General features: G+C 49.9%; 2 protein-coding genes and 1 long non-coding RNA gene across 12 annotated transcripts in view; 2 read left to right on the forward strand and 1 right to left on the reverse strand.

The window, feature by feature from the left end:
• CACNB3 (calcium voltage-gated channel auxiliary subunit beta 3) overlaps positions 1–6,053 on the reverse strand; it is a 12,516-nt gene extending 6,463 nt beyond the window's left edge. Inside the window, exon 1 of one of the 2 annotated variants that reach the window (XM_039882163.1) lies at positions 5,918–6,053. In XM_039882163.1, coding sequence (XP_039738097.1) covers positions 5,918–5,959 — 42 coding nt within the window. In that variant the 5' untranslated portion in view covers positions 5,960–6,053. Of the gene's footprint in view, positions 1–1,833; positions 2,513–5,917 lie in introns of those variants that run through there. The other variant, XM_039882164.1, reaches the window with a different exon arrangement.
• Positions 6,047–7,815, forward strand: LOC120618215 (uncharacterized). Its single transcript, XR_005657161.1, has 2 exons — positions 6,047–7,190; positions 7,354–7,815. It is a non-coding gene; the product is annotated as an uncharacterized LOC120618215 (long non-coding RNA).
• A 14,237-nt stretch (positions 7,816–22,052) lies between these two features.
• Positions 22,053–24,706, forward strand: part of ADCY6 (adenylate cyclase 6) — a 32,729-nt gene continuing 30,075 nt past the window's right edge. For 6 of the 9 annotated variants that reach the window (XM_039882169.1, XM_039882173.1, XM_039882171.1 and 3 more), the window contains exon 1: positions 22,226–22,363. The gene's annotated coding sequence lies outside the window, so the exon portion shown is untranslated. Of the gene's footprint in view, positions 22,077–22,225; positions 22,364–22,826; positions 22,926–24,706 lie in introns of those variants that run through there. The other 3 variants (XM_039882168.1, XM_039882166.1, XM_039882167.1) reach the window with 3 other exon arrangements.

The raw sequence follows: 24,706 nt of genomic DNA on the forward strand, positions 1-24,706 counted from the left end.
GAGAGAGAGAGAGAGAGAGAGAGAGAGAGCGCGCACATGTGCGTGGAAGGGGTTTTATGATATTTTAGGCTGAGGAACATTACTTCAAGCCTTACAGTGCATGATCACCTACAGAAGGCAGCAGAGGCCAGACTCCTAGTGGAGAAGGCAAACACACACTTGCTGTCTGCCATGCCCTCTGCTTCAGCCCCACAATGGGCAACAGGGTTGGTCAGCTTGATATCAGCCCAGGCCCTAGAGCCTAAGCTAAAGTCAATGTCTGTGGTAGACCGAAGGCATGAAACAACACAGGGAAAAGTCTCTTATTTGATAAAGGAGTGGAGTCTACCTGCTATTCCTTTTCTCTCTTGAGAACAAAATAAGGCTGGCTTGGCAGTTGGATAAAGAGTGGCTGAGTCCCAGAAAGAACCTTTGCACTGTCAGTAGCGTGTGGGACCTCTTTCCAGGGGTCTTAGATACAGGAAATACCTCTGTGGGAGGTGGCTGATTGAAAAGAATAGGGGCCAACAGGCCAGGAGGCAGGTAGCAGAGCAGGATGACCACCATTTTGCTAAGTATCCATCAGATGCTTCCTGGATGCCCAGACCTATGCTGGGGGAGAAGTCTGGCCTTTACTCTCCGCTCCCCAGGCTTTCAGCCTAATTTTGTCATCTTAATGTCCCTACCTGGGGTATCTGGGTTTCCTGGACTCTCACCCTAGAATGGGAATGATAGGATCTCTCCCTAAATGTTTAATGAGTCGGGCTCATACTGGAACCCCTCCTCCATTATTCCAAAGTTCTCAGAGCTCACCCATCTCTCATGCTCTGGTATCATTTGGGAAGAACAGTGCTGCCCTGCCAAGCCTACTCTGGGGTCTTGCCTCTCCCACCGCATTATGCCAGAACAGCCAGAGGCTCAGTACTTTGGAGCTGCCAGGAGTTGGCACAGTGCCCTCATGGTGCCCCCCTTGCCTGGTGAGTGTGTGGGCAGACTGCAGCTCTACTCTTGCCTGGCACGGGGGAAGGAGAGGAGGGAGATGAGCCCGTGGATTTATTTAGAGCCTGATTTCCCTCCTACTGCTTCAGAGGGGGCCTCAGGGAGAGCAAGGAGCCAGGCAAGAGAAAGGGAAGTGGGGGAGGGTGATCCAGGGACCAGAGAGGGGTGCGCAGTGAGCGATGGGTTAGCAAGGTGCCCCAACACCATCCACGTGTCAATCTTTCCCTTGCGACGACAGCTCTTGCCTTTTCTCCAGGGATGGGAAGAACCTTCTAGGGCCCTCCAGCCCTGCAGGAAGATTTGTTTTCAAGCTCACCTTGACACCCTGGGCCATACCAGCTGTCCCTTCAACTGTCAGAAAGAGGTGTCCACCAGAGCCTTGAAAATCATCTGCCATGTAATTAGCCCCGAAGGCCCAATGGGGAATTTGGCCCAGCAGGAGCCCAGTCCCAGAAAAGGACTGATAGCTGCTTATTCTGAACCCTAGAACTCATCTATCCTGGGCTTGGCAGCAAGATGTGGGAGAAGACGCAAACACTCCACTTTCAAGTGCTCTACCCTCCACACCTGTCAGGGACCCCTTCCAAGCCATCTGTCTAGTGGTCCTTTCCTAAGGAGGCCTTCTTGCAGGATGTTTGAGAGAAGACACTGAGAAGCTGCTCCCCATCTTTGCCCCATCTTTCCAGGCACTCTCCCTGCTCTCTGAGCTCCGGGAATCACTGCCTAATGAGCTGATTTGTCTCAGTGGGTCAGGAGATAAAAGCAAAGAGGAGAATTAAATATTTATTGGTTGCCTGGTTCTCTGAGCAAAGAGCTTCCTCTCCATCCCCAGGCCCTCAGCTCCTCTGTCTTCACCTCCAGGTCCTCCATGCTGAGCAGGAGCTCCGGATGCCTGCTGCTCTGAGGCCGCCTCAGCAGGAGGCGTGGAATGGATGGGACTCAGTCAGCTGGCTCACCCATGTGCTAGGTGCCCAGTTTCCAGCCTGGGAGAGAAGCTGGGCTAGAGGCAGGATGAGGAAATAAGGCAAGCTTAGGATGGACGGGGAAGGGAATAATGGAGGTCTTCAAGTTTTGTGATCTTTCTGCCTGAAGAGGCTGGTACCCAATTCTCTGGTGTTCTCCCAGGCTCCCTAAATTTGTCCTTTACTGGAGTCACAGGAGGTCTGGCTTGTCCCCCTCCCCAAGAAACTCATCTACTGTAGGGGTTGTATTCAGACCCCATAATCCACCTGTGGAAACTCCAGACATGTTGTGTGCCCTTTCTAAAGAAAGCCCCCGTACCCTTTTCCACCAGCCCTTCTTCCCTCTACCCCTCTGTCCTGGGCTCTGGAGCCACCTGCTCAGGCCTCCCCCCAACACTTCCTCCTAATACACACCACCCAATGCCTCTTGGTCTACGACTGGGGTACAGGGTAGCCCTTGGCACGAAAATCCATCTCCTCACTTCCCTGGAGCTCCCCCGTCATAGGCCCTGCCCCGCCACTGAGGCGTTTTTTCGAAGTCCTGAATTGGGTGAAGCAGAGAGGTATCATCCCACCTCCTCCCACCCCACCCCCACCCCTCACTGGGTATCTCCACCAGCCTCTGAGTCTCAAACCTGGGCAATGTGAGTCGTCATACATGGGGGAGTCCGAGTGGGGGGAAGCGAGCAGCGCCGGGGGCGGGAGCGGCCCCGAGGCAGGGGCGGCCCGGAGGCAGGGGCGAGGACGGCGGGCCGCGCCCGAGAGATGCCACAGAGCCCCGCAGCCCTGCGGGTGGCGGCGCACAGCGAAGGAGCGCGAAGGAGGGACCGAGCCGCGAAGACCAGCTGCTCTGAGCTCAAATCACCGCTCCCCCCGTCCCACCCCCAAAGCCTGCCAGTCCCACCCCGAGCGCGGCTGAGGAATCTGGCGCCGGCTCCTACAACAATAGTGCCCGCCCACCTGACCCCCCCTCTCTGGGAGAGGGCGGGGCGGCGGCCACCCCAGGAGCCCGAGACCCGGCTGGGAGAGGGTAGCGGACGGGAGCTGGGTAGAAGGTGGGTGCCCCACCACCTACAGGCCAGAGGGGCGGCGGGGAAGAAGGGGAGGAGAGACTGCGGACGGGCGGATCTAGGCTGGGAGGAGGCGGGGCGAGAAGAGATGCGGGGACAGAGACGCTCGGCAACCCAGGAAATACTCCGCCGGGAAACAAAGGGCTGGAGCGGGGAGGAGGGCCTGGGAGAGTCGGAGGAGACCAGACCAGAACCAAGAAAAGGAGCGGAGCCTGGGATGGGAGAATAGGAGAGTATATAGAGAGAAAGGAGGGATACGGGCAGAAGGAGGATGGGGGGAGACAGGAAAATGGAGAGACTGGGGGAGACAGAAGAGGCGGGATGGGGGCGGGCGGCAGAAGGGGGAAGGGCCCCAGGTGAGCGGGCGGCGTGTCTGAGCCCTGGTGATCCGAGAGACTCCAAAAGCGAACCCCTCAATGGTACTAGGGAGGAATGGATTTGGCGACCTCAGGCCAATGCCATGAAAGTAGCCCCCGCTCCACCTGGTGCTCGACCCTCTCAGTGCTGGAAGCCTGCAGTAAAGAGCCGCGTCGCCTAACCGGTGCAAAAGGGGAGGTTTTGGTTCCCGCCGCCTGTTGCGCAGGCAGATTTCATCCTAGTCTGGCCAGGGTCGGGGTTCCCTTCCTCACTTCCTTGCCAAGAACTGTGCCAGGCATTGGCAAGGCATCCATGAGAACTGGGCTGTTTTAGGTGAGTCTAAAAGAGCAGGAAAGGAACCAGAGGGTGGAGGTAGGGGGATTGTTGTGGCTGGGTCAGAAGGTAGGATCCTGACCCCAATGCGGTAGGAAAGGGGAAGGGCAAGTCTCCCCAGAGACACTAGTTTAAGGTCAGATTTCCTCAGCAAAAGGATGGGGCGGGGTGCCCGGGATCCTGGTTGGAGGCACCTGTACCACTCACTCTGCACCAGTCCTCCTTCAGAAGAGCACTGAAATTTGAGGTTAGAGACAGAGCAGCAGCCCTTATTTTGAGCGAATTTCCCAGAATGTCCACCCACTTGAGCTCCCTCCTTTTTCCATCTCCTTAGCGAAAGTTTTCCTTTGAATTTTGATTGCCTGCCTGCCCCCTACCCAACCTCCCACCTAGAGGGGGATGTGAGATGGACAGAGGAAGGCTTCTGAGTTCAGTCCTTCTCCATTCCCAGTTTCTAACCCCCAGGAAGGTGAATCAGGAATCTGCTTGTCCTTTTACCTTCCTGGGCTACAGGAGAACTAAAAATCCAAAACTGACAGGGTTTAATGAGCTCTATTAGAGAAAGCACTATTCATGGGAGAGAAGGACCAGAGATCTATTGGAGAAAGCACTGTTCGCGGGAAAGACCACCCAAACCAACTGGCTTCTCATTTATATCACTTGTTCATGTTCTCTTAGCAAGAAAAAGAAAGAGAAGGGGCCTAATCTTAAAACCGTCTTTAGTCTGCCTTTAGTCTGTTTAGCCCTGTAAGCGGTGCAGTTCAGCCCTGACAAGCCTCTTCCTCCTGCTGGATTTGGCAATTTTGTCAGAGCCTCTATTGGCTAAGGGGACCAATCACTACTGGGAAAGGCGGTTTGCTTTCACAGTTCCCTCTCCTGAGTCTAGCATCATTTGGGGGTTGGTTATATATTGAAAGTTCCCAGACACATTGTCTTCTCACTTTTGTGCCTTCTCCCAGCTCCTCAGTATTCCTACCCTCTTTTACTCTCTGCCTCTTCAATTCCTTCTCTTCTTCCAGAGGGACAGAAAGGAGGAATGAGGTGTGAAAGAATACAACTCTCAAGGTGCTCTCTCCAGGGAGATAACTCTAATGGAGAGGATAGCTGCTGAGGCATCTGCTTTTGTTTCCATCCCTAATTCTACTCTCCTGGCCTCTCCTTTTGGGACTCCCCACCACCAGCAAGTCCTGGGGTCTGTAGGTGACGATGGACCTGCCATCAGCCTCATTTCTTCCTCACACACCTTGTTGTCTTCATCTCCACCTGGAACAGTGTCTGAGTCTGCTCCTGAAGCATGAGTTGCCATGCCAACCACCCCCAGGAGATAGGTTCAGGTTCCTCATACCTGGGTCCATCCCCTGGGTCTTGCAGAGCCCCAGAGCCTCTTTCTCTTTCCCTTATCTGAGTTGCTACTCAATGCCCCCTTCCACTTCTCACCTCACCCACACCTGCCTACTCCAGTTCTCAGGACAACCTAGTGACTTCCTGTCCTGTAAACAAGACATATACTTGTCAGTGTCCATGTGTCCCCTAATCCCTTTTCTTTTCCATGACTGAACATAAGGTGAGAGAGCTGAGGGGAGGTGGGCGGGAGAGGATTCCAGGAGAGGATTCCTTCTGCCCTTCACTAAATAGGAAAGAGCCGTTAGACTGGAAGCTATTAGATACTCTAGGCAAGGAAGCAGGACATAGGAGGAAAGCCCAAATAACCAGGTTTGGGAGTTGGAGTTCTTGGGAACCTCTAGAGTACATTCTGGCTTATCCTGTAAGTGCACTAGGAACCTGAGCAGATCCTAGTCCCTGAGCACTGAATGGGGGAAAACTGAGGCAGGAGCTAGGACCTCTGAGAAGTCTTCATCCACAGCAAGTCTTTAAGATCTGGACCAAGCCAAGATCTGGACCCTAGCATTCTAGCTGCTCGGCTGCCCCCAGGTAACCCAAAGTGGGGCACGGGGGAGTTTGGCAGAGCCCTCCTCTCTCAGTTCTCTTTTCTACCCCCTTTACTAGCTCCCCAGTCAGTCTTCCTCTCCCCTCCCAGGCCCAGTGCTTAGAAGCTGCCAGCTCTGGCTGCTGCCTTCTTTCTTACCCCCTCTTCCACCCTTAGCCTCAATGCCGTTCTGCCTTCCCTCCCCATCACTGCAGTCTGCCCCAAATGCGGGCCCTCTTCATAGCTTGTAATGGGTCTCTCCCACCCACTCGGAGGGACCCTGCGTTTACCTCATTCAGCAGGAAGGTTGCACTGGAGTCAGAAAAAGACATATACCGGGTTAGCGGACTCTCCCCTTCCCCCGGGCCAGGGGCACCGAGGCGGGAGCCGGACCCGGACGCAGCTCTGCACACAGGCTCCCGCCTGCACGCCGGGCCTCGCCCCACGCCCGCCAGGCTCCGCCGCCTGCTCCCTTCTCCCTCTTCAGGTTCCCTCCCCCTTACCTCCTCCCTCCTTCCTTCCCTCCCTCTCTCTCCCTTTCTCGCCTTCTCTGTCACTCTCGCCCTCTCCCGTCGCCTTTCAGTCCTGCTCTCTCCATTTCTGTCTCTTCCTTCTCTCTACGATCCCTGTTCTGTTTATCGGGGTGTCACCCACTGTCCTTCCATCCACATACCTCTTCTCCCTTCTCCGTTCTCCCACCCTCCGCTTCTTCCTCTACTCCCTCCCTAGAAAAAGGACTCTGGAGCACCCACCGCCACAGGCAGAAGTAGCTTAAGGGCCGGCAGGACTCTGGAGCTTGGAGCGGAAGGTTCTGATCCCCTGGACCAAGCTCCGTGCGCCCGCGCCCAGCCTGTAGCGCCGGAGGAATGAAAGCGCCGCGGTCCCAGAGGGCGGCTCCGATCGACCTCAGCAGAGGAACGGATCGGAAAAGAAGAACGCTCGTGTACCACTCGCTAGCCCCAGCGTCAAAACGCCCCCTCTGGGTTTCGGGGAAGCCACGTCCATCCCTCTGTCCCAGGCCCAGACCCTGTGGCTCCGGCGGGATGCGCCTGAGGAGGCTCTACTGTCACTCCTCTCTGGGTGCTGGCGCCGCGGGACTGCCCGCAGAGGCAAAGGGCGAGGCGACGCGGCTCCTCCCCCAAAGGATGCAGCGCCCCCTGGACTTACTCGGAGGGCGGCCGCACATGCCCTCCAGGTGGCGGCACCCGCCCCAGGGTCCCATCAGCTGGCCGGCAGAGTTCTGGCCCTGCCAGCAGGAGGCGCTGCCCTGGCCGGAGCAGAGGGGGCGCAGCCGCGAGCCAGACCCCCACCCAAGCCTAGGACAAAACCCTCTCACTCCCCTCTTTCCAGGAACTGCGATACCATCGACAGACCCTTAGTACGAAGACTCCAGACTGCACTCCATTCCCACCTCCATGGGGCTCCTTTTAGATACTTGGCCCCTCTGGAACTCTAGACCGCTCCTACCTCCATCCTGGTCTCCAGGGACAGCCACGCTTAGTCCCGCAGCGACTCGGCAGGGCCTGGGGCAGCAGGGAGTAGAGTCGCGGGATCGCTCCCCTGGTCAGTACCCCTCCCGCCCCCTTCGGCGGGCACGTCAAACAGGACAAGCCCAAGTTCTGGCGGGGGAAGGGGGAGGCAGGGGTGTAACCCCAGCCAGCTCTCTCCCTGCACCCTCTGAACGGATCAGCCTCTCATTGGTCCCTCCATATCCCGACACTCCCAGGTTGGACTCTTCTCCATACCAAAGACGGCGGCTGGGGTACGGGGAGGGTGCAGCAGATCCCCTTTTGGAGACGACACACACCGAAGCTGAATGACCCGGGTCCTCACCGGCTAGAACTCTTTCCTTTTAGGTCGACGGCGCCCACCGCCCCCGTAACCTCCCCCCTCAACCTTCCCATCCCCTGGAGATCTTGGAAGACTTCTCTCCCCATCTGTTTAGCTGATCTTCCACTCGCCCTCATTCCAAAGGGAGCTGAATTGGGGGAGAATAAATTCTCTCCACCCCTAGCTCCTCCTCAGGCGGGGCTTACTTAACCTGGAAAGCACTTTGGGAGGGCACCTCTTCCTCTCCGTTTGTGGTCTAGTCCAGTTGGTCCAAGGATTCTCCTACTACCTGCCTACCCCCAAGTTACTCAGCTTCAGGTATTCAGAGGAGATAAAGAGGTTGTGTGCGTTTTTAAAATGTGTATAGTTTTTATTTATTTATTGTTTTTGTTTTGGCTGTAATAGAGGGAGCAGAAGTGCCTTTCATTTGGCAATAAGACCTGGGTGAGCCGCTCCCCGCAAACCTCCCCCCACCCCACCCGCTGACCACAGCTAATGGAATAGCTCTTCTGAGCCTTGGGGCAGCTTTAGTTTCCATAGGAGGGCGGGGGGCGGGGGAGATGCTCGCGGAGGCAAGCAATTGTCCCCGGTTTTCCCCTCCCTCTCTCCTTGCCTCCCTCCACTCTCCCAGAACCTACAGCCTAGAACACCGTTTCTCTCCACTCCTTACTTTAAAATAGAAATATCAATGACTTCTCCCTGAGCCTATCAGAGGGAATCTGAGGTGCACAGGGGCAGCTCTGCAACCTTTACTTTTTCTCATTTCCACTCCAGCTGCTGGACCACACAACCCTCTCCCTTCTGCCAGGAAGAGAAGGTAGGAACCTCAGAGCTAGAGCTGGGAGCCCAGCCCTCAGGCCTCCAGAACTATCCCCTCCTAGTCCTCTCAGTGTGAGATGATTGGCAGGAAGCCCTATCTGGGACCCACACCCTCTTCATCCTCACTCTCCCTCCCTTGGGTCTCTATCTCTGGCTCTGACCTCATGGTATTTGGCACCCTGCTAAGAGGAGCCTCTAGTTTGGACACATTCCTGGACGCCATGCGTTAGCTTGGCCCCTTCAGGTCCTCAGCGCCAGCATACTGCCCCCCAGAGCTTCCCAGCAGCCCTCATCCCTTCCCTCTGGCTTCAGCTCACTCTATTTTCTGAGCTCCCAGGCCCCCAGGTCGTCAGGAAATCAGGATATTTGGCCTCTGCTAGTCCTTTTGGCTAGCCTTTGTGCAGACATAGCTCTGCACCAGGGGGTTGCCCTACTGATCTAGAGTTGGGTTTCAGTCCCTGTTTACCTCCTCAGTAAGGAATAATCTGTACAACTTTACTTAGTGGCATTAGCATTTGAAAATCTGTGTACCCCAAGGACAGAGAACAAAATTCACCATGTCCATCCCTTTGTATTTGTTCCACTGAAACCAAATAAGATATCCCGGACTCTTTTGAGCAAGCTTGGAAATTGCTTCCACAGTGAATACCCATTGCCAATTCCAGATATTACTCTGGGAAAGTTCCTCCAACATCAAACCTCAATCTCTCCTGCTGCGATCTTTGTCTTCTTTTTCTGGGCTCCACCTCTGGGCCCATGGTGTTATTTGATGCTTCTAGGTACTTTCAGGCTCCATCCCCTGACGCAGCATTTGCTATAAATATGCATGAAGAGTTTCTTGCTGACAGTGCCCAGCAAGATTATACCTTCCTTCCCATGCCAGGTCTCTTTGGAGACACTAGGCTCTCAGCTATAGCTTCAAGAACAAACTCTTGCCTATTCTGGGCAGACAGTGTGACTGATCTGTGGATTGGGGGTTCTCCGGTATCTGGGAAGGAGGGAATGTGAGAGAACTGAGATGCTTGGCTCTCATTCTCTTGCCGCCCAGAGTCTGGCTCAGCCTGGCACATAGTAGGTGCTTGATATATGTTTATTTATGTCTTAGATCTAAGTTTCCCCTCTTGGTTCATTGCATGTGATGGGTGATCCCATTTCTCCGGAGTGGATTGGAATAAGGAATGAGGATGGGACAGGAGCAGAACTCTAGGTCTACCCCAGGTGGAGGAAGGGTATTAGCGGCAGGATCCCAAGAAGGTCCTGGAGAAAGGGGCTGGCCTAGACTTTTTGGCCTTCTCTCCTTCACTCTTTCCAAACTCTTAACACTTTAGGACTGAATCACAGCACTGTCAGGGCGTTGCCCTACCGAGGGGTCAGTTCCAGTCCTTCCTCTACTCCCACATGTTTACAAGCCAGGGAAATTAGGGTTGAAAAGAGGTGGGGTGGGGTGGAGAACAGGGTGTGGGTGATGGGGGTGTTTCTGAGATGTTTGACTCAGATTACAGGCCTAAGGGGTGAAGCTCTTTGGGGAAATGTTCCCCAAGTGGGGAAGTTGAAACACCCTAGGGCTTCCAGAAGTCTGGGACAAAAGGGACTTGGTTATCCTTTAGGAGGTGGGAAAGTTGTCTGACAAGAGGCTGACGGTGGCCTGAGAAGGCTCACCTGACCCTGTAGTACAGCTGGAGTGAGTGGGGGTGAGGCTCTGTGCTTTCTGTGTTGGGGTCCTTCTTCTCTGTCCCTCTGGCTCAATTTAAGGATCTGAGCTGTGGTAGCCATCTCTAGCTTAGAATGAGATCATGGTGCCTGCAGCCTCCCTGGCAATGAATTATTGAAAAGAGCATAGTGCTAGCTGCTCATTGCTGCTGCCCCGTGGGCCCACCATTGCCTTTCACCCCGCTTTTCACTGCTCCTTCATCAGCTGTGAGGTGGGTGAGGCCTGGTAGGGGTGTTAGGGAGAGGCAGGACCTGGATAGGGAAATGAGGACTCAGGTCTTGGGGAAAGGGCCGGTGAAGAGTGTGGCTCCTTGTCTTGGGTCAGGAGGGGAGAGGGAGCTGGCAGCCACCCTGGAACCAGGCTGGGAAGACTGGAAGACCCTTGAGCCCAGTGACTGCCCAGCATTTGAGGTCTGAACTCCCCTACGCCTCTGGGGTTACACAGAGCCAGAAGGAATCTGAGTCCTGGAGTCAGCACCAATAAGGCATTAGGTCATTCAAGGGTGCTCTGTGCAGAGCCCTCTGTCCCTTCCAGGGAAACAACGTCCTGCTGAGAATGTAAGAGAACTGTAAAGCTACTGGGAGCCAAGTGCAGGCTGAGGAGGTTGCAGTTAAGTGTCAGGGTCTTGGATGGACCATCTGGCCTGGTGGAAAGAGCACAGGATTTGGATTTTGAAAACTAGAAGGCAAGTCTTATTTTTATCACTTATAGTTGTGGGCAAAGTCATTTATCTCAGCAACTGAGTTTTCTTACCTTTAATAAAGGGAAAGAACAGTGCTTGCTTAACAAGAGGTTCTGTGAGAACTCAACAGGAACATCTGTGTTTCAGAAAATGGAAATGGCTGTGTAAAAGTTAGTTGTTATTATTGAGGGTAAGAGCTGATAAACAGAGAAGCGGCATGTGGTGGAGAGAACCAGAGTCATGACCTGGGTTTTAGCCCATGCCCTGTGACTAACCCTTTCCACTTCAGAAGTTAAAAGACTTTTCAAAGGCCACAGTCAGTCCATAGTGGGATCTGGATTCAGACCCAGCTCTTCAGATTCTGCCTCCTGTGTTCGTTCCATTGAACCGTGTGGACCACTGACCTTCCATGTGTTCAGCACTGAGGACTTCCTCTGAGAAGTCCCCACACCCAGATGCCACAGAAATTAGTACTTCATTCCTTCCTATTATGCGTGGCCACACCCCTCTCTCTTTCAAGAATAATGAAGCAAGTACATTTCTTGATCTCCCCTGAGGTGGCAGGAATAATATTATCGAGTATTGGAATGCGGTTTAAAAAATAGCCTGGTATTACAGAAGCCGTACTTATGGATTGTAGAAAATTAGAAAATACAGATAAACGACAAGATCAAACACATCAAAACATAGTATTCCCACCACCTAGAAATCACCGCCATTAACACTTTGGGTATAATCTTTCTGGATTTTTTTAAAAAAAATTTTAAAAATTGAGATATAACTCAATTATATAAAATGCACAAGTATTAAATGTACAACTCGATGATTTTTTTTTTTGCATATATATCTGTATCTGTGTAACCACATCCAAAGCAAGGTCTACAACATTATCCTCACCTCAGTTTTCCTTGTGCTCCTTCATAGTCAGCGTGCAGCCTCCTGTGGTAACTTAATGTCTCTTCAGGCTCTTATCACCATAGATTAGATGTGCCTGTTCTTGAACTTCATATAAAAAGGATCGTACAGTCTGTACTCTTTTGTATCTGGCTTCTTTCCCGCAGCAGTCTATATTTTTAGATTCGTCCTTGTTGCATTTATCAGCAGTCTGCTCTTTTTTATTGCTGTGTAGTATTCCATTATTAGAATATACCATAATATATCCATTCTCCTATACATTTAGGATGATCCATTCTCATGACCATTTAGGATGATTCCAATTTTGTCTCTAATTGAATAAAATTGCTATGAACATTTTTGAGCATATGCCATTTGGTAGATATAAGAACTCATTTCTCTTGGATATATATACCTAGAAATAGAATTGCTGGGTTATAGGGTAGGTCATATCTTTTTTATGCACACGCATACACACACAAATGATTTTTAGCAAAATGAGATCATAATGAACGTACAATTTTAAACTTACTTTTTTTCAGTCAATGGTCTCCATATTTCCACTGATTAATTTTTATTTTCCCTAATCCCAGTCAATATTCAAATCTTCCCCATTGGCCCCAAAATGTCTGATTAGGACAGCTGATATGTCCTAACAGCACCCAATTAAGGACCACACATTCCATCTGGTAGTTGCATCCTGTAAGACCTCACCTTATATCCTTGCTGGATACATCAGTTCCTTGTCATATGGACCTCTCGATGGGGCTGCACGCAATAGGGCAGCTTACTTCTGAGACAGGGAGACAGAGGGGATAGAAGTTGCATCTTTTTGTGATTTTGGAAGTGACTTTTCATCACTCTTGCTGCATTTTATTCCTTAGGAGAAAGTCATTAGATCTAGCCCACACTCAGAGGGTGGGGATCACACAAGGACTTGAATACCAGAAGGCAAGGATCATTGGGAGCCATTTCAGAGCTGTCTACCAATACATCATAGGTGTTATTCCAAACTTTATCACATGGGAAGATACATGGCAATCTAAAGGGCACTTTCGTGTGTGTGTGTGTGTGTGTGTGTGTGTGTGTTGAATTATTCTTCACTACACATGGATTATCATAATCTTTTTAATGCTTAGGGCATCTAAAAGTCTTAATGTGTGAATACATATATATTATCAATACATATATATTAACATATATATCAATACATATGTATATTTATACAGAGGCAAAAACTCCTACTTTCATTTTATAGTTGAGAAAACAGCCTCAGAGAGGGCCTCCTTTTTCATCTTATCTAAAATAGATCCCTCCAGTAACCTTTAGTCACATGTTAATTTCCTGCAACCCATTTTTTTTAGTAGGCTTTATTTTTTAGAGCGCTCTTAAGTTCACAGCAAAATTGAGGATAAAGTACAGAGTTCCCATATGCCTCTGCCCCCTCATGTGCACAGCCTCCCCTACTATTAACTTCCCCCACCAGAGTGGTACTTTTGTTACAATCCGTGAACATATATTGACACATCATAGTCACCCAAAGTCCATCGTTCACATTAGGCTTCACTGGTGGTTTTGCACAGTCTATGAGTTTGGACAAATGTATGACATATACCCACCATTACAGTAGCACACAGAATAGTTTTACTGCCCTAAAAATCCTCTGTGCTCTGCCTGTTCATTCCTCTCTCCCCACAGCCCCTGGCAACCATCGATCTTTGTACTGTCTCCATAGTTTTACCTTTTCCAGAATGTCATATAGTTGAATTCATACAATATGTAGCTAGATTCTACAATACAGGTTTTATGGTCTTTAACTTATTCATTTTTCTTCTCATTTATTATCTTCCTCCCTGGGCTGGAATGCAAGTTGTATCAAGGCAGGAACCTTGTCTGTCTTCTTTACTTACCACTGTATCGCCTGTACCTAGAATTGTGCCTGCTACCTTATTGGCATTAGTGAGTATTTTTTTGAAAGGAAGAATATGTTTTGAAGTTGGTCTATGTCACATTCTAATTCATTGGGATCCACTGGTCTCCTTGACTTCACAGCCCAAACTGATCTGTTCATCACACCATATCGGGAAGGAGAAAAGGTAGTTGTGAGGTGGCACAGAGAAGGGAAAGGGCAGGAGACGTGAAGGAAAGAGAGAAGGCGGGTAGGGAGCAAATAGCTTTTCTACAAAACAAAGTTGGCCCAGGGGGGAGCTCTGGAAGGCTCTGCTTTCTCTTAGAGTTCTGCCGAAGGGCGAGGGGCAATATGTAATCCCCTTGTCTTGGTTCTTCTTAATGTAGCTGAGAGAGGCTCATACTTGTTTTAAGCAAACAAAAACTACTTAGTACTAAGGAAAAACAAAAAGAAAATAAACAATTACCTCTAAAACAGTCCAGGGTAAACTGAAGTATAAAGTTTCCATTCTTACCACAGCTAATTTTATGGCAGGACTCCCAGACTTGGGCTACCCAACTCCAAAGGGCATTTTAGAGCTGTGAGGTCCCCTTTGCCTTTCTGGTTCCCTTGACCTCCAGCTCCCAGTTTGTCTGCCTTGGTGGATGGGGGAACACATTAGACTTTTAGATGCCTTAAGCATTAAAAGGATTATGGCAATCCTTGTGTAGTGAAGAATAATTCAATTCAACTGTAAAAAATTTTAAGAAGTCTAACAAAATTCTGAAAATTTACATGACAAATTTGATATTTTGGGGAAAATGTCAAATATCAAATTATTTCTAAGTAAATATTTTTCAGTGCCCCTGCTTTGCTGGCACCTAGCATCCGGGACACCTGTTGGGTAAATATTCACTGTTGCTCGCCCCCGCCCCCAGCACTTTCCTTATTCAGAGTATTCCCCTGCTGGCATTGAAACTCTGAAGCCTTGGCATTTTCCCAAACTTTTATCTTGAAAAAATTTAGACCTTTCTGTAGGGTTAAAGTTGCGAGAATAATTCATATTCTTGCATATACCTTTTACCTAGATTCACTGGTCGTTAACATTTCTCCACATTTGCTTTAGATGTATGTTTTTACTGAACCATTTGAGAGTTAGTTGCAGACATCAGCTTTATTCCTAAATACTTAATCATGTATTTACCAAGAACAGACACATTTCTATATAATCACAAAACATTATCTCACTCGGGGGATTCAATATTTATTGTCCAACACACAGTCTTTCAAATTTCCCCAATTGTCCCAACAATGTCTTTATGACTTAAAAAAAAATCGGATCCAATCAAGCATCATGCATTAAATTAGTTATGTCCCTCTAATTTCTTTAAAACTCTATCAGTTTCCTAGCTGAGTTTTTTTTCTTTCATAATATTGATATTTTTGAAGACTGCAGGTCAATTGTTTTTAGAAATGCACCTCAATTTGTTTCCTTGTGATTCGATTAAATTTAAAAGTTTTTTCGTAAGAATTACCTAGGCGACATTTTATCCTTCTCAGCGCATCGCCTGGGAGCATATGATCATCAGTTTGTCCCATTTTTAGTGATGTTAAAATTGATCACTTGGTTAAGGTGGCATTCATGGCATTTTTCTTAATCAGGGAGGATGTTACCTTAAAGAGGAGAGAAATGAGGAGAGCCGGAAGGAAGAGTGAGGAGTACAAAAAGAAGAGGCTCAAAGAAAAGCTGTGGTTGTTCATCATTTTTCCTGGGGCCAAGACTGCGTGAAGCAACTAGGTGCTTCCTGCTCCTGCTGCAGTGGACGAGCCTTGGATCTGGCCTGAGCCAAGCCCAGCAGCAACTGAAGTATTTTCCTCCCTTCCCTTCCCCTTCTCCTAAGCCCAAGTCCTGAACTACGGGCTGAGATCTACCTGGGTCAAAAACCAAGTCAAAAGAGGATCCTTGCCGTGAGTGTCTGCCCCCCGTGTCTGTGTATGAGGCTGGCAATGACTGGGGCGATAAATGATTTCTGGGAGTTGGTTCTCCACCCTGGGCTTTCTCCAGGATCTTTTCTCTTCTTGATCTGAAGGATCAAGCACAATACAGAAAGGGACACCAGTTTTTTTATTGATGACGGTATCTGTAAGTCAATGACAACCATCTCTGCCCCGTATTCTTTTGTTCAGGGTTGATGAGAGAATTTTAGTGAATTTGTATGTATCTGTGAATACAACCCTAAAATGGGAGCCTTCTGAAGCTTATGAGATGAGAAAGTATGATATTTGTTAAATATTATTCCTGTTAGTCCCTCTCACCTCTAACACATATATAAAACTGGCCTCCTGAACCATTTTTGGCAAGAACAAAAGCAACTGTTTCCATGGCAACCACTTAGTCTGGGAGACTGAGAAACAAAGGGAGTAGTGTCTCTTTACTACTCTAAAATATTTTCAGGAAAACTGAGCATCATGATATTCTACTAAACACTTCAGTAGTATCTCTTGAAAAGAACTTTATATAGCATCAAAATAACATTATCCCTACTAATACAATTAAAAATAATCCCATCTGGCACCCAGTACATCTTCAAGTTTTCCCATTTGCAAGAGGGGCTAATTTTGATGGGTTTGGGCTAAGGAGGGACTTGAAAAGCCCTCAAAAAGGAAATGGGATTTCAAACAAGGCCTTGAACGATGACTAACACTCCCGTCATTGTAGCAGGCTGACTCCAAGAGAGCCCCAAATTCATGCCATTGGGTAACCCTTTTCCTTTGCCTAGTGGGCTGGCCTAGTGACTTGCTTCTAGTCCATAGAACAGAGCATAAGTGATGGGATGATGTTTCTGTGATTAGGCTACTAGAGATTGTGACTTCCATCTTGCAAGTAGACTCTCTCTTGATAGCTTTGATGAAACAAGCTGCTGTGTTGGAGAGGCCCGTGTGTTGGAGCTAAGGTCTTCAGTCCAACAACCTGCAGGAACCGAGTCCTATCAATAACTACCTGAGCTTGGCGTTTATTCTTCCTTATTCGAGCCTCACATGAGACTGCAGCCCTGACTGACACCTTGATGGCAGTTTTGTGAGATCCTGAGGCAGAGCACCAAGCTAAACCATGCCCAGACTCCTGAGCAACAGAAACTATGTGATAATAAATGTATGTTGTTTTAAGCTGCTAAACGTATAGTAATTTGTTATGCAGGAATAGATAATTAATACACTCATTTACTAAAACACCCTGGCATATGGAAGCATTGTTATCATCCCTTTTCACTGTGGAGGAAACTAAGGCTCAGAGGCTTGACCAACTGTCCAACGTACCGGTCATTTTCTTGGTTGCAAAAACAAAAACAGTCACCAACTAATATGAGCAGAAAAGACATTTATTGAAAGGATAGTGAATAACTTTCTTACAGAATTGATGAAAAGGCCAGAGTACTAGGCTTAAAAAACAGGCAGGAAAAAAAGAAAATTAGGCAGCAGGAACCATGGAAGAGTGGTTCAGGGCTCCTGCCACAGTCACTGGATGAACTCCTCTGCTCTAGCTTCTTTATATTACCAGCTCTAGACTCAAAAAGCCTTTGGTGGGAGTGCCTGATCATCTGAGCTGGGGTCAGCTTTGCACATGGTGCCTGGGATCAGCTCATAGTAGGTGCTCAAAATAGTTTAACTCATAAACCAAAGATGAATCTAGCAATAGGTGGAGGGCTAGCTCAGAAACCGATGTGGCCTTTTACTTTAATGTAATGACATTACTAGCCCTTCCCAGGATTTCCGGAATTTCCAATACTGCTTCTGGGAGCACGTGGATTGGGAGAAGTTTGTAGATTGAGTAGTGAGTGTGTAGTGCAAAGCCATTTATTACAGGCTGCAGATTCAGAAATGTGCCACCAGGGGGTAAACAAGACTCAGAAATCTACTAAGGGAGCTTGGGGACTTGCACTGCACAATGAGGTAGTGGAGAAGGCTGAGGAAGCCTGATTTGACTGGGGCTCTTGCTGGCTGGGCTCCAATGACCCATTGAAGGACTAGTGATGGTGTGGGCACCAACGGGTTTCTCTTATATTCTCTCATATTGTGTGCCCGGCTGCACCCTCTCTTCATTGTAGAAACTTTGGGCTTCCCCGGTCTTTGCTCTGAGATCTTGGGAGGACTTTGGACTCTTCTTTTTTTATGGCATCAATTCTCCAACTGTAAATACTCCCCCGACCCCATCAACTCCAGGTTGGCACTGGAGTAGAGTGCCAGTGTGGAGTGAGGGGTGTGCCTCTGGCTCTGAAAATGGGGCAGGGTTGGGATGGGCAGTAAATAGCTTCCCCAGCCTAGAACTTTGTATGGCAGTATGGCAGGAGAAGGTGGGGTCTGTCTCCTTTGGACTGTAACTTCCAGTGCCTAGCACAGTGCCTGGCATATAGTATGCGCTTGATATATATTTGTCAGTTTTCCATAACTACTTGATAGGGATAAACCATGCAGAGAGAACCAAGGCAGGTCATTAGGGTGCTCCAAAACATTTCCCGAGTCCTTCCACTCCTCAACAGTCCATTATTATATCCTTGTCTAAGCCACTGCTCTTTCTACCTGGACCCCCATAATAGCTTCCTAAGTAGTTTCTCTTGGATCTCTTGATCTCCCGTTTTATTCTTCACCAGGAGGCCAACATGATCTTTTAAAACCATAGATCAGATCATGCCACTTCTGAGCTTAACATCTTCCAGAGGCTTCTCATTACATTTTGAATGAAATCTGAACTCCTTACCCCAGCCTATGAGCTGTGCACTAGCTACAGCATGCCTTCCCCTCTGACCTCCTCTTGTACTTTCTTTCTCTGACACACTGGGCTTCAGTTTCATGGACTTTCTTTCTGTTTCTTGAACACAGTGAGCTTGCTGTTGCCTTAGGACTTTTGCATGAGCTGTCCCTTCTGCCTGGAATGCTCTTTACTCAGATTCTTTGCATGGCTGATTCCCTGTCATTCAGGTCTCTATGTAAATGTTACTTTCTCAGAGAGGCTTCTGGAAAACCCAACCTAGGTTTCTCCCCCAGGTACTTTCTATCCATCCACTATTTCAATTGTCATCATTGCACTTATCATCAACTATCTTTTCATCTATTCATTTGTTTCATGTCCCCTCCCACTAGAAGGCAAGTTTCATGAGACTTCGTCTGCTGAGTTCAATTACTCAGAACCGTATCTAGAACCGTATCCTAGAACTGTACCTAGCACATAGTAGGCACTCAATAAATATTGTGGAAAGAATGGGAATGAATGAATGATGGGGAGCTAAGGAATGGGAAATGGAAGTTTGGATCCCTCTGGAGTTTATAGTCAATCATTCCATTCCTGTGGGTGGTAGTGGTTGTGGGACTGGCAGTGGCCAAGGCCTCCCCCACCCTTGGGACCTAGAGGAAGCCAAGAGTCTGGGGCAACTGTCATGTTAGAGATGGTGACGTGGACAGGGTATATTTGCCAGAATGAATGAATGTGGATTGTCTTTACACATCTTTCTTATTTTCAGAAAATGCAATATACAGAAACTGATCTTTAAGACAGAAAAGTTAGGGAACGGTGATTTGCACTGTAAAAGCAATCTTTGCTTTGTAAAAGGGAGTAGGCAGAGGCTCACTTAACTGTTTCCCAAACCATTCCGGGAAGGCTCAGGGGACTGATGCCCATTCATTTGTTACGTTATAGGGCGTTTTCAACACTGGATATTTATAGAGTGTTGTTTAGATACACAACAGCTATATGGAACTTACATTTCCCCTTTGTAGGAATTTCCCCTTCCTGAAATGAGAGGTTGAGAATACATCACTCTGTGACTGTGGCCTGTATTAGAAAAACCAAGGTCATTGAGACCAAGCTGGACTTGAAGAAATAGAAACAGCTCATGCCAGCTGCCTGCTTCTCTGTCTTTTTTTCTTCTGTTTGGTCAGGGTTAAACCTTCCAATTGATCCTGGACTTGCCGTTTCTTTTCCACTCTGGGATAAGGAGGTCCTTTCTGAATATCTTACTTATAGTAGTGGTTCTCAAACTTGGCTTAGCAAGGCTGGTGTTCCACAAGCTGGATCACAGTGTTCTGCTGTAAAAACTGAGTAATAACCATCTTGTCCCAGTTCAAAGAAAATAATAATAGAATTTTCTCAATTTTAAGCCTTTTACAATATTTTTTTCTCTAAAACTTTGGTGCCTGTGATTCTAGACTCTATTTGATACGGCATATTAATTTATTAATATTTCATCATGTTCTGCTGAGAAAACCCTTTCTTTCAGAGGCTCAGAGTAAGTCTGAGAGCCACTGTCTTAGAGACTCCATGTTTCCTACCAACCTATTCACCTGCAAGCTTTTTAAAACAGCCTTGGCGCATTTCAGAGATGGATGATTTGGCTGAAATCATCTGGCACATGCAATCCTCTGTCACAGAGGGGGTTGGTGAAAGGCCCAAATTCTAACTTGCTGGCCTAATGAGGGGTCCCTGGCTCTTTGCAGTTGGTCAGCAGTAGCAGTTCTCACACTTTTTGGGTCATGAAGTTAGAGATCAAGGGCCTGCTGTCCCTATCCTTCAATGTACATATTCCCCACCGAGAAATGGGGACGAAGCCCACCCATCAACAAAAGAATGTCTGTGCTTCTGAGGAGATATCGGGAAGGCCTGGTGCAATTCATGTCTGTGATATATATAGACATAAACATAGTGAAGCAGATTGGAAAGAGCAATGAACTGGGGTCAGTGGCTATGAGTTCTGGTTCTACTTCTGTCACCAACCAGCTGTATGACCTGGGCAAGTTATTTCTCATATCAGGGGCTTGGTTTTCCATAGTTAGTGTAGCACAGTGGTTACAAACACAGACTCCGAAGCGGGACTACAGGCCTTCAGACTCTGGATCTCCCACTTCCTCTCTGACCTCTCTATGCTGCATTTTTCCCGTCTCTAAGATGAGGGTGATAATAATGGTATCATGAAGTTGTTATGAGAATTAGAAGGGCTTAGAAGAATACTCGGCACATAAGAAATGCTATATAAGTGCCTGTTGTTATAATTACTAAAAATACAGTGGCTGAATTGGATCATCTCTATGACCTCTCTGCTCTAGTATCCTATACATTTACAAATTCAATAACTGAGTGTTTCCCATGTGTCTAGCACTAGCTCATGTTTCTTATCTACGAAATGAGAGACTAGAATCGTTTTTAAGGCCCAAACAGTCTATAGTTCTGTAAATAGATCCTCTATAAGGTGCCGATGGTGGCCACCCTCCAGGAACCCAGATGGAATTCAGGAGGGCAGACCAGCCATACATTAGCACATCAGCCATACGTTAGGGTACAGGAGGCCAGTGTAACTTAAAGCACTCGGAGATGGACCTCTTGCATATTTCTCCAGCTTACTTGGTTTGTGTCCATTTTTAAAAAAAATTCCAATAGAAAACAAAGCCTCCATTTCGAGATGTAAAATTTTGTGATGCACACATTTCTTTTTCTCAATTTTCTTTTGTATTTTCCCCATGTGGCCCATAAACATTATTCTAAGAGGTAAATGGCAGAAATTGGATTCGAGTTGGAGAGGAAATTTTGAAAGTGGTGAGAACACTAGCTACTTAAAGGCGGAATCAGGCAAAGAGGGCCCAAAGGTCAAATTACAAGCCAGGCCTGCCCAAGTGAGAATCATACATGACATAATAAACTATCCTTTTCTCATTTTCATTTCCCATTTTCAAATGTTTTAACTAACATTTTTCTAGCTGATCTTCAAAATCCTGTAAGAAAGACAAGGCAGATGGATAGTTTCATCCCTATTTTATAGATGAGGCTCCAAGAGAGTAAGTGATGGTTTACCCAAGGTGTAGAGTGTGCAATTATATATGCCTGATAAGTGATAGAAATTAATTTCCCTAAGTCTTTCCCTCTCTTCATGGCCTCAAGCTCTGTCCTGGGCTTAGGAACCACAGAAGGGATTTGGCATGGACAAGAGTTGGGCCTTGAAGGACAAGCATGTACAGAGGTCTGGGTCTGAGGAGTGAGCACCTTCAGATATCTAGGTTATAGGACCTCAGGTGGGGAAGGGGTTGCCAAGGGAGGAGGAGCTACAGGTTGGGTTGAGGGAACCAGGAGCGGGCCTCCAAGGGATGCCAAGCAAGTTGCCCTCTTCCCAGCTCTGAGGAATGGCACCTCTTGTAACATCAGACTCACCTATATCCTGAGAATTAACCCTCTTCCCCTTTCTGGCTACATCACCTTTCTAATCCTGAAATGGTTAAGGCAGCTTCCACGTGATTTTCCCATCACCCAGGTAACTTGGGCTGCTGCTCCATGCTTGAAACGTGGGAAATAAATAAAAGTCCCAAACACGATCAGTTCGTGTGCCTAGCAATGAACCCCACCTTCCACCCCCCACCCTCGCAGGAAGCACAGTCGTCCCTTATTGGGAAGCACCGATTTAGGCTGACCCCTTAGTTCTTGTACGAATGCAGTAACACAGCATTTATTTAGGAGTGGTAAACTTGGGGAGGGATTGTGCACTTTGGCAGGTGCGGGGGAGGGGCTCCCCAGAGAAAGTGAGGCCAGCGAGCAGCATGGAGAGTTCCCCTTCCCTCGGTCCCCCTTCGGGGCTCTGGGTGCAGCAGGTTTGTGTCTCGGCGGATGCCCCAGAGAGTTGGGGGAGGAGAAGAAAAGTGGTGCGCGGGGAAGCAGGCCGCATACACCTGGAGCCTTGTGGAATGAAATCTTAATTAATTATTAAACTGAGTTCCCGAGGGAGGGAGCAGGGCCACGGCAGGCAGGGCGGGGGCTGGGGGAGGGAGGAAGGGACGGGTGAGAAGTGGGCGCGGGGCGCTGATTCTGCCCCTGGGGTCCCGGTTAGGAAGGAAGCTGACCCTCTGGGCGAGGGGCAGGAGGCAATCGCTGCGCGAGGGTGGGTTTGCGGGCGCGCTGCGAGACCCCTGGGGTGAGGGTGGGAGGAGAAGGCTGGAGGATGCGGCCCGGGGGAAGAGGGAACCCGGAGCCGGCTGGACCTTCCCCCCGCCGCCCCCCCCCCTCCCAGGGTCTTGATCCCAGAACAGTGGCCGCTTGTCTTCCAAGGACTGGGGGAGGGAGCTGCCAGAGGAGAGGAGGGGGCGCGCGCAGGGAGGGGTCCCCTTCTTTAGTCTCCCCCTACTCCTACTCTCCTCCTCGCAAAGGGTGTGGGCCGCCCAGCCCCGCGTCTGAGGCGGGGGAGGGGTGCCCAGACAAAAGGAGCTTGTGCCTTTAAGGCGGGGAGTCCGGGAGCCGCGGGGAGGGGACTTCTGGATCCGGGGTAGAGGGCGGCTGCGCTGGACAGCAGGGAGGGGGCGCGGGCCGGGCGGACGGCGGACGGTGGCAGGGACGACCGGGACGCGCGGGCGAGGAGCAGGACCGCGGGACTGCCGGCGGGCTGGCCGGAGCCCGCGGGGGCGGCGGGGCGGGGGCCCGGGGGAGGCACCGACCCCGGCGGGCAGGTGAGACGCGCCTGGGAGTGGGGTGGCGGGGAGCGGGCGCTCGGTGCTCCGTGCGGCTGGAGGACTCCCGCCCGGTTCCGAGAGTTTCTTCGGGAGGCGTGGAAGCGGGGATGGGGAGTCTCGAGAGTGCTTTCGGGGAGCTCGAGGCCGTTGGGGCTGGAAGAGGGCAGTGGGGGAGGTGATGGGGGTCCCGCGGCTCCCTGCCCTCACTCCCTGCCGCACGAGCCCCTTCCTCCGCCCGGAGCAAATTCCCGGCTGGCTTCGACCTGTGGGAAAGGCGTGCACTGGGGGAGGCGTTGTCTTGAGGTTTATACCGAGGGGCCGTGGGGCGAGCCTCCTAGTTTGGGGTAGAGCGTGATTGTGTTTCGGGGAAGAGGAGGCAGCCTAGGTGGAGGGGACGATGCCTCTGCCTGCAGGAATTCTCTTCCTCTCCCTCCAGACCTTGGGAATGAAAGGGGTGGTGTCAGCGCCGCTGCAGGTTGGGCTGGGGGAGCAGACTTTATTCAGAACCGTCTCTGAGGCCTGACTGCAAAGCTAGAGGTGGAATCAGGCGGTGGGACCCTTTCCCCATACCCTCCCCTTGCCAGAATACCCCTGCAAGGTGGAGCAGGCCTTGTGGGGCTTTTGTAATTGGAAGTAGAGGTGCGAGCCTTCTGCAGTGTTTAGGGAGACCAAGGGCTAGGGAAGCGAGGAGGTGACGCTGGACCTCCAGGCCCTGGGAAGGCTAGTCTACATCTGGAAAGGCCTGGAATCGAGGCCCACGTCTCAGCATGGTGGGTGGTACTGGCACCGAAGGGCCCTGCCTGGGCAGTGCCTTCTGCCATGAACTTTCTGAAGTCGTTTTAAATCCCCTGAAGCTTCCTTTTGCCAAGGAGGGCAGGGGCAGAGGGGCCCTGGAGAGAGAATGGACAGGAGGTGGCCAGGAAAGAGGTTGGGGCAAAGCAGTAGGCAGAGCCATCCTTGGGCTGGGCCTTGGCCTGCCTCAGACTCTGGGTCTCAGGATGGAGGATCAGGGTTTAGGAACGACTTGAGGTCTGGGAGGCACTGGGCCTTGGTTTGCTAGGCTGAATGGACATAGGTCTGGCTGTGGGAGCCTGTGGTGCCAGGAGCAGCAAATCTGTACAGAGCAAAGAGACTGGGAGCCAGGGGAGGAGGAGGTCGGAGGCACAGGCTCAGGAGCCTGTCTCTGGGAAAGAAGGAGGTGGTCTGTGGTTTATAGTGATGAGTTACTGGACAAAGAGGATTGGGGGGACTCTGTAGGGAAGTTTTTTGGCTTTGAACAGTGCCCTTCCCTGTTCCCTGCCTGGCATCGGATGAGTTCTCCAAGATGGGCAGTTCCTGGAGTGGAGCCCAGGGTGGGATGGTTGCAGTTGGTTGGACAATTACAGAGCACTGAAGCTGTCCCCTTGTGGGAGTCAGAGTGTTCTTGGGAGGGTCATGGATTCCCTTGGATCGTGTCTGCCCCTTCCTCTGTGGGTATGAGCCAGATGTTAGGATGTGCTTCCAGGGGGCTGGGAACATGGCCAGAAACAGGTCCTTTGGGAACAGAGGTCTGGGCCAGTGGTGGGAGGGGAAGAACAGGTCAGGGGACTGGTGAGTGGGAGGAGGCCGAGGCAAAATCTCATGGGGTGGGGTAGGGTGGGAAACCTGCTCACTCTGGGCTCTGTCTCCAGCAGATCTGGAGACTGACAGCTGAGGACACAGGGACTGACAGAACTACACTGCTGACAGGGGAGATGGCTGTTGTTGCTCATGACTTTCCTGTCTTTCCATCTCTTGGA

This window comes from Pteropus medius, unplaced genomic scaffold (genome assembly GCF_902729225.1).
Source record: "Pteropus medius unplaced genomic scaffold, Ma_sr-lr_union100, whole genome shotgun sequence".
Lineage (NCBI taxonomy): Eukaryota > Metazoa > Chordata > Mammalia > Chiroptera > Pteropodidae > Pteropus > Pteropus medius.